Source organism: Octopus bimaculoides, chromosome 17 (genome assembly GCF_001194135.2).
Source record: "Octopus bimaculoides isolate UCB-OBI-ISO-001 chromosome 17, ASM119413v2, whole genome shotgun sequence".
Classification (NCBI taxonomy): Eukaryota; Metazoa; Mollusca; class Cephalopoda; order Octopoda; family Octopodidae; genus Octopus; species Octopus bimaculoides.
In genome coordinates this window covers 38,646,645-38,663,162 of record NC_068997.1, presented here as the reverse complement: position 1 = coordinate 38,663,162, position 16,518 = coordinate 38,646,645, and the positions used below count along the sequence as shown (strand labels likewise).

At 33.8% G+C, this 16,518-nt stretch overlaps 1 protein-coding gene across 2 annotated transcripts in view; it reads right to left on the bottom strand.

Moving 5' to 3' along the window:
• The window catches only part of LOC106884436 (protein PRRC1-A), a 37,599-nt gene that overhangs the window by 8,643 nt on the left and 12,438 nt on the right, over positions 1–16,518 (bottom strand). For both annotated transcript variants that reach the window (XM_014935827.2, XM_052973836.1), the window contains exons 2-9: positions 16,227–16,362; positions 15,917–16,029; positions 14,084–14,121; positions 9,513–9,625; positions 8,630–8,763; positions 7,818–7,872; positions 6,732–6,841; positions 3,468–3,625 (exon numbers count right to left, since the gene is read on the bottom strand). In XM_014935827.2, the coding sequence (XP_014791313.1) occupies positions 3,468–3,625; positions 6,732–6,841; positions 7,818–7,872; positions 8,630–8,763; positions 9,513–9,625; positions 14,084–14,121; positions 15,917–16,029; positions 16,227–16,347 (842 nt within the window). In that variant the 5' untranslated portion in view covers positions 16,348–16,362. The remainder of the gene's footprint in view (positions 1–3,467; positions 3,626–6,731; positions 6,842–7,817; positions 7,873–8,629; positions 8,764–9,512; positions 9,626–14,083; positions 14,122–15,916; positions 16,030–16,226; positions 16,363–16,518) is intronic.

The following is a 16,518-nucleotide window of genomic DNA, read 5'->3' as shown; positions in this document are numbered from 1 at the left end:
GTGTTGGTGTGTTTATGTTCCCATAATTTAACAGTTCAGCAAAAGAGACCTACAGAATAAGTACTAGGATTAAAAGAAAATAAGTCCTGGGGTCACTTTGTTCAACTAAAACTCTTCAAGGAAGTGCCCCAGCATGACCGCAGTCAAATAGGTGAAACAAGTAAAAGATAGAAGACGTCTATTACATAGAAAAAAAGACTGACCAAATTTTAAGCTGTAATAAAACTAAGTTGAGCATAGATAATTAATGAGCATAGATAATTAATGTTATTAACACCGATTGCCACTGTTAATAATTGTGTTGTTACATTCTCATGTCATGTTCCTGATAAAAAAAAAAGCCCTATTAATTTCACTTGCAATTAATTGCTTTGTGTAAAACCAATTTTGTTTGCTTTGTAAGTTTCAGTTTCTATTATTCAATATTAAATAGCAACTTTTAATAATTTTTCACAGTTGCATTTTATGGAAAGATTTTTAAAATTTTCCTAAATCAGTCTTTAGTTATTTCCAGATCTAATATTGGTTTCAAATTTTGGTACAAGGCCAGCAGTTTGGGGAGAGGGCCTGACTAGATAAAATCAGTCCCAGTGTTCAACTCGTACTTATTTTAGTGACCTCAAAAGGATGAAAGGCAAAATTGGTTTAGGTGGAATTTGAATACAGAACATGAAGATGGATGAAATATTACTAAGTATTTGCCCGGCCTGCTAACGATTCTGTCAGCTTGCCACCTTTTTCAGATTTAATATTAGACACAGAGTAGCAGTAGGAATGTCAAGACTAAAGTAATTCAAAGATTGAGATATATACCTTTATATTATAAATTATTTATGCTCACTAACTATCACAATGGATTTTGTACTGGCCTTATCAAGTAACAATAACAAATCACTAGGATTAAAAGAAAATAAGTCCTGGGGTCACTTTGTTCAACTAAAACTCTTCAAGGAAGTGCCCCAGCATGACCGCAGTCAAATGAGTGAAACAAGTAAAAGATAGAAGACGTCTATTACATAGAAAAAAAGACTGACCAAATTTTAAGCTAGGAAGGGCATCCAGCTGTAGAAGGGCATCCAGCTGTAGAAACTCTGCCAAATCGGACTGGAGCCTGGTGTTGCCATCCGGTTTCACCAGTCCTCAGTCAAATCGTCCAACCCATGCTAGCATGGAAAGCGGACGTTAAACGATGATGAATAAAACTAAGTTGAGCATAGATAATTAATGTTATTAACACCGATTGCCACTGTTAATAATTGTGTTGTTACATTCTCATGTCATGTTCCTGATAAAAAAAAAAGCCCTATTAATTTCACTTGCAATTAATTGCTTTGTGTAAAACCAATTTTGTTTGCTTTGTAAGTTTCGGTGCCACTGGCTCCCATGCCAGTGGCACTGAAGCTGTTTCTGTTGTCTCACTCTCTTTCTTTGCTTGAAGGAGAGCATCATGTTCATCATTCCACAAGATACATGCTAGAGATTATTGAGTAAGGTAATTACAATTCTACCATGTCATTAGGAAAAAACATGGATATTTATTATTAGTGAAACTGTATATATTATATACTCTTGATATCAGAAGTGTGAGACAAATGCATAGCAATCACATGTCCATACTTATATCAAGAGGATACAATCATATGTTTGTAAGAGATTTGCATATCATTAGGAACCAGGCTTTTGAAGAACAAGAATCAAATGTGGTGTGCAAGAGAAACAACTGCACTGGTATGGTCTTGTGTTGTATATGGATGAGGACTGCTGTGTGAAGAAGTGTCATACCCTAACAGTAGAGGGAACTTGTGGAAGAGATAGATCCAGGAAAACCTGGGATGAGGTGGTGAGGCATGACCTTCAAACGCTGGGCCTCACAGAGGCAATGACAAGTGAATGAGACCTTTGGAGATATGCAGCAGTTGAGAAGACCTGTTGAGTCAAGTGAAATTGTTGTCGTGGCCAATGCCAATGCCACTTGACTGGCACTTATGCTGGTGGCACGTAAAAAGCACCATTCGAGCATGATCGATGCCAGTGCTGCCAGACTGGCTCCCATGCCAGTGGCACATAAAAAGCACCATTCAAGTGTGGTTATTGCCAATGCCGCCTGACTGGATCCCGTGCCAGTGGCACGTAAAAAGCACCCACTACATTCTCGGAGTGGTTGGCGTTATGAAGGGCATCCAGCTATAGAAACCTTGCCAGATCAGAATTGGAGCCTAGCGTAGCCTCTTGGCTTGTCAATCCTCAGTCAAACCGTCCAACCCATGCCAGCATGGAAAGCGGACATTAAAAGATGATGATGATGATTGTTTATGTTACTGTTCCCTGCAACTAAAGATATCTTAAAACATTTCAGAATTATGAAGCCTCCAATTAGCAATGTTTATTATTTGGATATTTTAGTCAAAAGAAGTATTAAAAACATATGATAATAATTATCTTGTTAAGCTAAAGATCATATATGCTCAACTACAATCAAAGCTTTCCAGCTGCAACCATTCAATCTTTTTCAGATGGTATATCTAGGACAACATTATCCAAATTGTCCTTTAATTTTTAAGATAGCAAAGTGTATAACTGGAGGGAAGTTTGGATGGAATTTCTATCTGGTTGTGTGACCAAGTAGAATCTGTACACTAAGTTCACTCTTCATTTAAATCTTTGAACAGCTGAAGTAGCCTTTTATTTGAAAATAGGAAATCATTTTTTTTTTCACAGTTGCCACTGGGTATTCCTTATTCTTGATGCATCTCTGTTACCAATCTGCCATGGCAATTAAATACATCCCAAATCTATTTACAGTTTATACATCACTAGATTCACTCCACACTTGACTAATGGTCCTAACTTAAAGAGTACAGAATTTTACAGACTAAAAAATCCTGCAACATATCAAAGTACTACTTTTTGTAATCTGAGCCACAATGAACAATGCAAGAAATCAATAGACTTATCTGGAATATAGTTCAGTTATGGTTAACACAATATAGTAATCCAATAGGAAAATGGCCAGAAGCTATAACAATGACACTAATTAATTGGATGAAAAATAAAAATTACCTTTCTTCTAGGTGAACACTCTGCATACAGTGGTGAACTGTGCCTCTTTATATAAACTATTTTATAACTAGATCAATATAATTAGTGAGAATTGAGAACACAGTATAGTGCCAATGATAAGATATAGCAAGATAACTTCTTACAATCCTGAAAACCATCAATTGCTACTTTCCAACTTGTATATCTTTAAAATATTCAAAGAATGACAAAAGAAAATTTCAGCAATCTTTCCATACAATATAACTGTGAAATATCTTATAAGCTGCTTCTAATTTAAATTTGATTAGTGCAATGAAGGATGCACTTTGTTTCCATTCACATTTCATGCATGTTAAAATACCTAATCTCTGACTATAACATAACAGCAATAGGTTTTCTTGTTAAATACAATTAATTAGAAACATTACCCATCAACTTGAAGTTCTACTATAAAGCCTTCAATTGCAACAATTGCTTGCTTCTCTTTAATATCATCTTGTTGACGTAAGCGAGATATTCTTTCCTGAGCTCCTCTAAGTGCAGCAGCATAGCCAAGAGGTTGAGCAGCAGTGTTGGTCTCACTATCCTAAGGAAATATAATTGAAATAATTTCATCATTCATTACTTAAAACCAAATAACACACAAATGCACCAACACAATAAGCTGAATATTAATATTAGTTTCAAATTTTCACACAAGGCCAGCAATTTCAGGGGAGGGGTAAGCTGATTACATCAACCTCAGTGTTCATCTGGTACTAATTTTATCAACCCTGAAAGGTTGAAAGGCAAGGTTGACTGTGGCAAAATTTGAACTCAGAATGTAAATATGAGTGAAATACCACTAAGCATTTGCCTGGTGTGCTAACAATTCTGCTGCCTCACTGAATATCAATATTACTATTTGAATTTAGGTGGCGAGCTGGCAGAACCATTAGCATGCCAGGTAAAATACTTAGCAGCATTTCATCCATCTTTATGTTCTGAGTTCAAATTCCACCAAGGTCAACTTTGCCTTTCATCCTTTCGGGGTCAATAAAGTAGGCACCAGTTCAGCACTGGGGTGTAATTGACTTACGCCCTCCCCTGAAATTGCTGGTCTTGTGCTAAAATTTGAAACCTACATTACTATTTGAATCATTATTCTGTCATTATTTGATTACAGGTTTCAAATGTAACCTCTCTAGTGATCTTAACAGATCTCAATTACTTTGCTGTTTCTAACAAAAAATATGTGTAAATGTAAATGTGTGTATATATAGATATATATATATATATATATATATATATATATATATATATATATATATATATATATACATATATATATATATATATACTGTCATAAGTTCTTCTCTTTGATTACCAAGCCTTTGATTCAAGTCACATGACTGGTTAGTAATCAATTAGGTTTCTGGAATTTCATTTGATATTGCAGCCCTATAAAAAGCTATCCTTCTGCATGGGTGCATGAGTAGATGCGTTTGATGAAGATTTTTTTGAATACTTTGAAAACAATTTGGTAAATTTATCCTCCACTTCCTCCACAAGACTATAATATTTTAGACTATTAACCTCTTAAAAAATTAATGATTTTTATTATATTGATTTCAAATTCTGGCATAAGGCCAGCAATTTCGGGGAAGGAGATAAGTCGATTACGTCAACCCCAGTGCTCAACTGGTACTTATTTTATTGACCCCAAAAGGATGAAAGGCAAAGCCAATCTCAGTGGATTTTGAACTCAGAATGTGAAGACGGATGAAATGCTGCTAAGCATTTGGCACACCATGCTAATGATTCTGCCAGCTCACCACCTTAATGAATTTTATCATATCGAAAACATTTTAGATTCAAAAAAATTTTCTGGATCAGTTTCCTTTCGTCTAAGCACTTCTATTTGGATCTTTTATTGCTTTCAGCTTTTTTGTTTTTTGCCCTTTCCTTTATTGTTGTCAATACTACTGAAACTACATAGTTATTATGTAGACTAATAGTACATTGGGTTCAACAAAAACAAGGAAGTATCATTTTGAGAAACAAGCCTTGAATTATATCAAAATAAAACTATTTTATAGAAAAAAAGAATAGAAATAATTAGGGTATTTTCTAATGAATATAATCATTATCATGAATTATTGTTCAATCAGTTTCTTTAATATTCAACATTAAAGTATGAACAGAAGTTACCTAGATTGCTTGAAGTAAATACCATTAAGTAACTGAATGCTAACACTTGCAGAAAGCTAATAGTCTAATTACAACACTATTGTAATTAGATAAATTGTTAAAAAAAAAAAGCTTTGTGCTAAATACATTTTACCCTTTAACATTTAAACTGGCTGTATCCAGCCTGTCACACCTAACCTACATATCTTTCTTAAAATAAATGACATCATTGAAGTCTTGAAGTCACAAGGTAATGCATGATTAATTCAAAACAATGTGAATAAATAAGCATTACATTTGGCAGTGTAATCTGAATGCTAAAGGGTTAAAATATTTAGAGCATTTCTAAGATGATTGCAATGTTGTAAACAGTTTAAAACTCTCTGACCACATTGTATAAACTCGACTATTAAGGTGGGTATATAAGAATTAAAGAACTTAATTTTGTAAGCTTAGTTAATGCGAAAAATAATTATGCAACAATGGAATAAAAGAAACAAAAAAGGAAAATGAAACACTTATTAGTCAATAAATGACTTTTAGTTCTTGGCAACTCCAGCACAACACTGACAGGTTTCAGTATTAAACCTCATTAAGGCAGTGAGCTGACAGAATCATTAGCACGCCAAGCAAAATGGCATTTCATCCATCTTTATGTTTTAAGTTTAAATTCTTCAGAGGCCAACTTTGCCTTTCATCATTTCTAGGATGATTAAATAAATACCAGTTGAGCACTGGAGTCACTCTAATAGACTTAACCCCTCCCCCAAATTTGCTGGCCTTATGCCGGAATTTGAAACCAATATTAAAACCTCATTACTAAAGCATAATCTTCATTAAAGTTGCCAAAGCAGAGATGAAACACAACACAAAAGTTAAAAAAATGTAAATAATTGATATTATCTCCTGGAAACTGTTCAGAAACATGCAACCAGATGAATACCCACCAACCGGCATCTACCAAACTGTGAACATCTTACTTCCCTAGACGTGAACACATTAAAACTCCGATGTCAGGTAACTGATTTGGTAGACATCCACAAGATTATCCACTGTCTTCCCAACAACAACCTTGGGTAGCTTTTTGAATTCCATATGTCTAACACTCATGGACATACTTACAAAATCAAAAAACAACACAGTATCCATGACTTTCAGAAACATTTTTTTCAGACACTGAATTGCTGAAGCATGGAATAAACCACCTCCATCATGTTAGATGTTGAGACATTACATCCTTCAAAACTTCTGTGCTCCCTGAAATTCAAGAACAGTGTATACCTGATTACCCCCACCCCATTTTTAGTTTTTTTTTAACAAAATTATCCACTGTTCAATTTTTGTCATATTTCATGTACTGTTCATACAGTTTTAGTTACTTTTTCTGATGAACACTGTATGCAATAAGTTCATTATTAACTGAAAAATGAAAGAATTGAAAAAAAAATTGAAATAAAGATGCATTGATTTTAATAACAAAATCAATGACTTTTAAAAAAAAGTTAGTTCAAGGTGATGCTTACTCTTCCAGTAACAGTTGCCCGACCAAAAGCTTGTTGCATTGCTTCTCGAATAGGTCCAATTTTCACTTCTTTTGTGGAAGCCACAATAATATCAATGTCACCACCACTCTCTCAAGAAGAAAAAGAAAAACTGTAATAATTAAACAAACTAATACACAACAGATGTTGCATGCAAGGTTTAATTATTTCACTGCCAATTACACCACATAAAAGCATATATAGCATTTTTTTTTAGCTATATTTGACCAACATTGTTTGAGAGGGTTTTTTTAATTTACTATGAAATCAAACACATTAAATATTTTATAGTCAAAATGCCAGACTGCTTCATCTGTAACTTAGTAAGCCTAATTATAATATTTTTGTCCCCCATCCTTACAGCCATTTTCTAGAGTTTTTCAGTGTGGTTAATACTAAGATGCTTGCCTCTCCCCCAAATTAGCATGTAGAATTTAGAAATGCAGTGCAACATAAAAACTTACAGGCTGATTAGATTAACATACTGTTCACTTACTTTTAGGAAAGGATGTGAAGTAGGATCACTTTCTTCATTCTATCCATTTTATATTATATTCAATGCATAATTACTGATACCAATAATAGCAAAGTGTTTATCTTTGATTTAATTAAATGATGTGAAAATTCTCAGATATTATCACTTTGTTATAGTAGTGCAACATCTATGCAGCAAGAAATTAAACGAATGCATCACAGGAACAGGCTTCTCCTTTATGTTTATTTCTTTAGCATTTAAACTGGCCATATCCAGTTTATATCTGGATATTCTACTTGTTTTATGTTCAAACCAGCCAGATCCAGACTCTCACACATACCATACAATGTTAGTCTAAAAAATATAGTCACATCATCAAAATCTCAAAGCAGTGAGATAGTGCATGAGTAATCCAAAATAATGCGGATGAATAAGAATTACATTTGACAGAATAATCTGAATACGAAAGGGTTAAAGCAAAAAACATCCATTTTGCAAGATTTTTTCTAAAATCATACACCATTAATAACTCCTGAATAATTAAACCTCTATTTTCTAACTTGAATCATGATACACTTTCAGTGAATACTTACTTATATATTCTTTCATTTGAGGGTCCAAAGTTGTAATCACACTTTCAACTGAACTCTGTAGAAAGAAACATATATATAATAAATATGCTAAATATATCAAATAAATTTTGTTTCTCAGCATCAAAAATACTTTCAAATTAAGAAAATATTCAGAATTTTTAAAATGCATATTGTTAAAAAAATATCCATGAGTTTCAGCAGTTAAAAAGATTGCCATAATTTTTAAGAGTTGAGATAATGTAATATTATTTTGACTATCTTTTTCCCCATTCTCTTTAGCTGTTGTTGATGCTCAATGGATAAAGCTTCAACATGGCATTGCTGGCTTATTTATATTAGTTGAAGGCCTACCTGTCCACACTTCAATAACTGCAGGTTGGATGAGGCATTCCTGAGGCTAGATGATTAATTCTACCCATCAGCACCTTGATGGAATTTGAATTCAGAATGTAAAGAACTGGAACAGATACTACCAGGCATCTCATCCAACACTCAAACATGCCACTAACACTAGATTATTCTTACATCTTTCCACATCTTGCACATGTTTTGCATCTTTTGTTAGCGTTATTGTATTCCACATACCAAGCATTATACAAAATACTTATACCCAGAATTACATTTATCTGGAACATTATACCAATATATTCAACCAACTACTAACACTTAGTAATTATCTGTAACAATTCAAATTAAATACCTTCTTCACTTAATTCATCTAAATAGTATAAATCCCTATTTTGAGAAGGTTTAAAATGACTGAACCCTCCCACAAACAAAACAAAACAAAATACATACACACATGAAATTACCTTAGTTTTCTCAACAACACGGGAAACAAAATTGCTACCAGAAAACCAACCAAACAAACTGCTGTGAGTTTGTGTCGTATCTTGTGGGACAGTAGGTGTTTCAGTTCTTGGTATTATTGGTGTTTCTACATGATCTAATGTTGGAAATGGACAGGATTAGCAAATGACCAGAGTAGCGCAGAATAGAACTCAGCTATAAAAATAAACCCTGTAATCAAATAGTCTGCAATAATGTGGCAAGTAGAATTTCCATGCTTGGCTGAGTAATTAAAGTTATACCTATAGCTACTCTGCTAATAAGTAAAATTCACAGGATATATAATGAAATAATGTCCATTACATAGCAAGCACAAGTAACAATCAGACACTGTGAAAGCAATATCAACAATACAATTCATCTTAACCTATATTCAAATATTAAAATTTTCTTTTTTTTTTTTAACCTGGCATAAACAAAATAGAACGTATGACAGAACAACCAGGTTAAAGTCAAATTATTGCAAATAGCAACATATTTTACCTTTGATTAAAAATGTACAACCTTTCTTGCATTAGATAGTTTAAAACTACTTTAAGACTACCATTAATAAAATATGTTTCATTCAATAATAGTTGAAATGGATACATTTGACTATATAAGTAAACTGTAATTAAAATATTGGTTTCAAATTTTAGCACAAGGCCAGAAATTTTAGGGGAGGGAATAAGTCAATTACATTCACCTCAGTGGTCAACTGGTACTTATTTTATTGACCTTGAAAGGATGAAAGACAAAGTTGAACTCAGACCGTAAAGATGGACGAAATGCTGCTAAGCATTTTGCCCAGCATGCTAACAATTCTGCCAGCTCACCATCTTAATTGTAATTAAAATATTAACTCACCTGATGGGAAACTTTTGTCTCGGATGGAAGATGGGGGTTGAGATATAGTTAAACTGGACAGTGGCATATCAATTTTATTGGTTTCTGTTACCAAAGAGGTAGTCATAGTCATGCTGAAAAAGATTATGCACATAAAAGTCTTACATATTCTTTATTTATAATAATTATATTCATAGGGTGAAAATACAGCCAATTAATTAACCAACACACATGTTATCACTCTTAGAAAGATGAAATAGAAAGTGAAACTACAAAATTTAGTACATCATTACAGTGATGTACTAAACTTTGCATAGTGAAGTATAGAGTGTTACCTAGTACTAATAAGTTATTTGAGTCCTTTTTCCCTACCTTTTTTTTTTATGTAAGTACAGTGAAATATTCTATTCAGAAATAACCTTTATCACCTGAACCAGAAGTCCTGCACATCCACTGTTTATTGAGTGAACCTCCTTTTGAAGTTTGCCAAAACAAGAGACAGTGAAGAATTCTAGATAATCCAGTAAATACAGTCTTATTTTAATTTTTTTTAAAAAGGTAAAAATAATTAAGAGTATTCTTCATGAATAAAAGAAATGAACAATTATATTGAAGACAGTAAAGGTACTAAAAGAGAATAAATGATTTAGAATTCTAATAAAAAGTCTTATTTCTGTTTTTCAGTAGTTTTCCCTATGGAAACCCCTCACTCTGCCATTCCAACAAAATATGCATCAAAAGAAATATAAAATATTTGGTTATATTTGGTCAGTGAAGAAGAATTCAAGATAGAGCATTTTTCAGAACATAGCATGAAAATAGGTTGCATAATTCGACAATGATGTTATAGTATTTTATGTACTTTTAAGAGCAACAATGAAGACCAATAAACACAATATATATGCCAACTTCTAGGCAAAAGCCCTGTACTAACAAATAAAACATCCAATGACTATGTAGTTAAAAATTTTGCCATCTACAATCACTATTGTGAGACCAAAGTAGTAGATCTAACTTAGATTGTCTCAATTTTCCTGACAAGCTAAAATGCAACCAGCATATTTTATAAAGTACTTAGTGTTAAGAAGGACTGCTAGCTGTAAAAACCATAAAAAAATGGAATGTACAAATGAGCTGTAGTCTTCTTTATAATTTTGGTAAAGTGATGGTCTCAATGAATGTACACTCATTTCACTTCTTTCAAAGATTTTCATGCACTAAATCAAAATCAGTCCATTTAATACATAACTTTATTTGTGTTGATCTGTCAAAGAAAAACAAATAAAAAACATGAAAGGAGAAGAGGTAGCTTATATGATGATATGAGATATTGTTTAAAGAACAATGAAGAATTTTTTCCAACATTTTTTGGCAATAGAATACTGTGTTGTGTAATTGTCAAGTGATGGCTTACAATGTAAGTTTGCTTTCTTACAATAGGGTTTATTTGGAATAAATTTTAAAAGTATTTATTTCATTTTATCAAAATAAGATTGCTTACTCTGAGAAATATTTGTTTTGGAATGTGCTTGAGGAATTTAATTGTTTTGGAATGTATTTGAGGAATTTATCTTGGAAATTTTATTGAACTAGTTTATAGTTTATTTGGAATATGTCACTTTAATGACAGATTTTGTTGTGGATAAATTTTTTAAATTGAATTATGCCAGAATGGAGGTTTGTTGAGCACTCTGTTCGTTGTTTTAGCAAGATATTTTTATCAAAAGATAATTTTAGAAATATAAAGCACTGGTGCTGGTGCCATGTAAAAAGCACCCAGCACACACTGTAAAGTGAATGTGTTAGGAAAGGCATCAAGCCATAGAAACCATGCCAGAACAAACAATGGAGCCTGGTGCAGCCCCCAGCCTTACAAGCACCTGTCAAAACATCCACCCCATGCTAGCATGGAAATAGATGTTAAATGATAGTGATGGTGATGATGATGATGGTGATGGTGGTGGTGTTGTTGGTGGTGGTGTTGTTGGTGGTGGTTTTAATGATGATGAAGAAATCTCAAAATGACCATAACCTAATTCAATAAAATCTAAGCCTAAATTAAAATTTTAAAATGCAAGAAAATGTACCTCAACCTCTCCCCCACCCCACAAAAAATTCTATCTAAAATACACATTGTAAAAAAGTAAATTCAAGTTGTAAGGCATTAAAAATGTCCCTAAACCATTACAAAACAAAATAGGTTACAACCATAAAGTATCGTAAAAACATTCTCCACTGTTTGCAAGACAATATCTCATGCAATTACACAAGCCACCGACTCCTATTTTGATGGAGTTTTTCGTTCTCTCTCCTTTTCCCTCACAAAAAAGCAGGTATTTATTAGATTGAGAGAGCAGTTTTATTGTACTAATACAGGTTACCTCCCTTCCAATAATCGCAGCCCTTGCCTCCCCTACAAATACTTGTTACCTCCCTTCCACTAATCCAGTTTCTGTCTCCTTCGAGTTTTTCATGTAGCCTAAAACTTATTTCACTGTTTGAGTTACATGTACTTCATACTTTAATGGTTAGTGTAGGGGGTATATAGTACAATAAAAACAATTGCTCTAACAAAAATCATCCCACCCTTGGTAGCATTGTAGCAACGAAAAACTGAGAAAAGGTATTCAAAAGAAAAGAAAGTATTCACATTCAATCCCAGGTGACCCTAATTGAGCAGATCTTTTTTAAATATTTTTTTAGGCCCATTAAACTGAAGAAATTAATTGTTGCTATGAAAGAAGAATCTTAATCCAATGAAAAAAGCTCTCTTAGGCTTACAAAGAATAAGTCCTAGGGTCGATTTGTTCGACTAAAAGCGGTGCTCCAGCATGGCCGCAGTCAAAATGACTGAAACAAATAAAAGAATATATTTGAAAAATTCATATTCTGAACAAAATGTGATTTGATGAAGATTTCTCTGCTATTTCTAGCAAGGACCATGTAGACGGACCTCTGTATTAAAAATATTACCCAATGTTGGCAACCAAAGGAGAAACCTGAATTATCTCCCTTAGCATCAGTGATTTTTTATTTTTTGTTTCTTCGTTTTGTCCCGGAAGAAAGTCGGTACATTGAGGTAGCATCTGCATATGTTCTAAGTCGCATGAGACAACTGTGATTAATATTTCACTTGAACAACTGTAAGTCAACAGCTTCAGCAGAAACACATGCAGAGTGGGAATTTACGAGGAATGATGTTTTGAGAAAGGACTGTAGCCTGGGGGGAGAAACACACACACACACACAGTATGGGAGATGAAAGGAGAGAAAAATGTGCCTTGAGTGAAAGCAGTACAAAATGAGTCAGCTCCCATAAACAAAGGCTACTTTAGTCACAATGAAAAGATGAGAGAGAGCACATTTGTGGCCCAGAAGTTGGAGTGTAATGGTGAGAGACTTTATGGTAGTAAAATTACTTTTCTCTCAATGTAATTTAGGATGTCAGTGTGTGAAGCAGTATCTCCATTTAGATGTGAGAGCTGTACTTGACTGTGGTTACATCTGAATATAGTAGAGAAGTAGTAGTTTCTTTTTTTTTTTCAGGAACTAAAATATTTTCTTTGCAGAACTCCCAAGATTTTTCAATGATGAGACAAAGGGCAAAAATATGATCAGCAATAAATCAATTCAGCATGAACCTGGCTTGTTGAGGGCAGTGTCTGCTTCTAATTACAGAAAGTGCATGGCTGACAAGGATCCTGATGAAGAGCTTGCCCAGGATGGAGAGGAGTGTGATGCCCCTGCAGTTGCAGCAGACAAGTTTGGCTGGATGTGATTGGGGAAGCTTTCCAGAGGCTCGATATCTTCTTGGAGGATGAAGAGGAGTTGGCACAGGACCCCCAGCAATGGAGAGCACTGGTGGACCGCGTCGGACCCCAGCCCTATCAAGCAAGAACATGAAGCAAGCAAAATATTTTCTGGCTTTAAAGAAAAAAGTTAGTGTTGAGGATGTGCATTTGCCAGGGAGTAATCCTGAGACCTAGCACTGTTGTTTAAATCTAGGGAGGGTAGTTACAAGGTTGCTTTCTTGATATTTGTATTGATTGTGTCATTGTACTGTTGAAGGAGACTAAATAGACATGACCTTAGTACAGGATGTTTATGAGGTTTCTAGTCTAAGAGTCAGTTCAAGTTTGATGTGAGATGCTTAGGTTGCATATGGATGATATTTGAGTGCAAAGGTCAAGGAGAAATGAGAGGTAGCAATGTTTGAAAGGTGACTGTTATTAGTGGAATGATAGCACAGAGTGTGAGGGATACTACTTTGAATCACACCAGAATTGACAGAATAGGCATGAGAGAGAGCTCTGTCATCCCTCATCATGGTGGTGCAATCTGCTGAGTGCTCAAGTAAGGAATTGCAACCAAATGTAAACTACTGTTACGATATGCAACACAAAGTGAAATGAAGAAAGATAACACAAGGATAAGCAAAATCTTTGGAAATGTTTCAAGATATTCAAATAAAACATTACGTGTCTGGACTTGTGCTCTCAAGAGTTGTAAATATACTTACAAATTTGACAACAACAAAACGACTAAGAGAAAATACGCAAATAAACACATATTAAAATTGTCAAAGGTCCTACCTTGGAGTTCCTAGTGCTGTCATGGGGGAAGAAGAGACCTGAAAAAGAAGAAAAAGAAATTGTAAATATCAGATATTTATGGATTTAAAAAAAAGAAATTAGATAATTTTACAGAAAAGCACAATTAAGCTCAAATTGATCTTGTTATTTTGGCTTTTGGCACTGTAACATTACATTTGATCAAAACTGACACTAAAGGAGAGTAAAACCATCATTATCATGTTTATCAGGATTAAAATCAAAAATCAAAATACAAATTGTAATTCTAAACTTATAAATTGTATATATGAAGTCTTAATTCACTCGGTCAATTTAAATTTCCAACACGATTACTTTTAATGGTTCTGCAAAAAATACCAAAGCACTTTCTACTCTAGCCACAAGGCCTGAAATTTAGCGGGAGAGGTTAAATCAATTACATCAAGCCCAGCGCTTGACAGCTACTTATTTTATCGACTTCAAAAAGGGTGAAGGGTAAAGTTGACCTTGGCAGAATTTGAATTCAGAATGTAAAGACAGATGAAATGTCTCTAAGCATCTTGTCCAGCATGCTAACGATTTTGCCAACTCACCACCTTTCCAAAATACCTTAATATTTAAAATATTTTCATATTTGATCAAGTAACAATCCACAAAAATACTGAGTATTTTATGAGATGCAAGAAAAAATCCTGTAGAGGGGAGGTGTGGTCAACTGCACTATAGTACTGGTTCTTATTTTATTGAGGTTTGAGTGCGAAGAATGGTAAACTTGACACTCTTAGAATCTAAATCAAATTAAGAGATCTGAAAGTAAATATTGCAAGTAATCCACTGCACTGTTCTATTATTTTTTACCATCTTCAACACCCCTGTACATAAAAATACTTGATATTGTCGGCATAGGCATGGCTGTGTGGTAAGAAGTTTGCTACCCAAACACATGGTTTCAGGTTTAGTCCTACTGCATGACACTTTGGACAAGTGTCTTCTACTATAGCCTCAGGCTAACCAAAGTATTGTGAGTGGATTTGGTAGACAGAAACTGAAAGAAGCCCATCATGTGCATGTGTGTGTGTGTATATATACATATATATATATATATATATATATATGTCACAAACATATTTTAACTAACCTAAATTTTGCTTATGCCTAAACACTGCTTGACACTAACATTGCTGACTGTATTTTACACAAAGCTATTGCTTTACAAGATTTGTTCAGAGTTGCCTCACTTAGGTACATCCTGTTGATAAGAGCCAAGTAGCTTGAAACATTGATGTCTGGGATTCCTGATAGATGGAAACACTGAACAAATAGGGTGTTTTCAGACCTTTTTACCATAAGAGAAATATTTTCTCCACAGTAACTGCAGTGAATTTGCCTTTTGGCAGTTGAAATATGTCGCAAACATATTTTAACTAACTTATGTTTTGCTTATGCCTAAACACTGCTTGGTGCTAACATTTGGTTATATATATATATATATATATATATATATATATATATATATATATATACATGTGTGTGTGTGTATATGCGTGTATGTGTATGTGCGTGTGTGTGTGTATGTGCATGTGTCTGTCTTTGTGTATATGTTTGTTCCCCATCACCACTTGACAACTGGTGTTGGTGTGTTTATATCCCCATAACTTAGCAGTTTAGCAAAAGAGGCCAATAAAATAAGTAACAGGCTTTACAAAAAAAATATTAAGTATTGGGGTAAATAAGTTTGACTAAAATTCTTCAAGGAAGTGCCACAGTGTGGCTTTAGTCTAATGACTGAAATAGGTAAAGGATAGAAGGTAAAAGGTTGAAAATCTGAAGTAATTTTGAAACATAATAACTTACATCGGTTGTCGTTGGGAAAATTGTTGATCCATCTGTAAAACTACTGGAGAGGGACGAACTAAGAGAAGACAACACAGGTGAAGCTGAACTACCATTACCATTGCCACCAGCAGCTGAAAGGAAAACCAAATTATTAAAGGATCTTGAGAATTGTTGTCTGTTGATGTACTTATTTCAACACTTGACTGTGCTGGTCTAACACACTATCACATCAAACAAAATAACTTCATTTTCTAAGAAAGAAAATAGGACTTTGTTTAAACAAAAGTTCAAATATAAGCATTCAGAATATATAATAATAATTACTCACAGGAAATTACATCTGTCTGAGCTGCTTCTTGAAGCTGGTGAGCAATTTGGGCAGAGGGTCCGGAAGATTCCAGCTTCTCCAGAATCTCTGCCTGCTGATCACTAAACACTTCTTCCATCATCTTGGCCCATCAGATCTATGCAAATAATACAAAACTGAAAATTAACACCAGTTTCAGATCTTTACCATTTACCAGTATGTATGTGTATATATGTTATATAAATATGTATGTGTGTGTGTGTGTGTATGTATATATATATATATATATATATATATATATATATATATATAT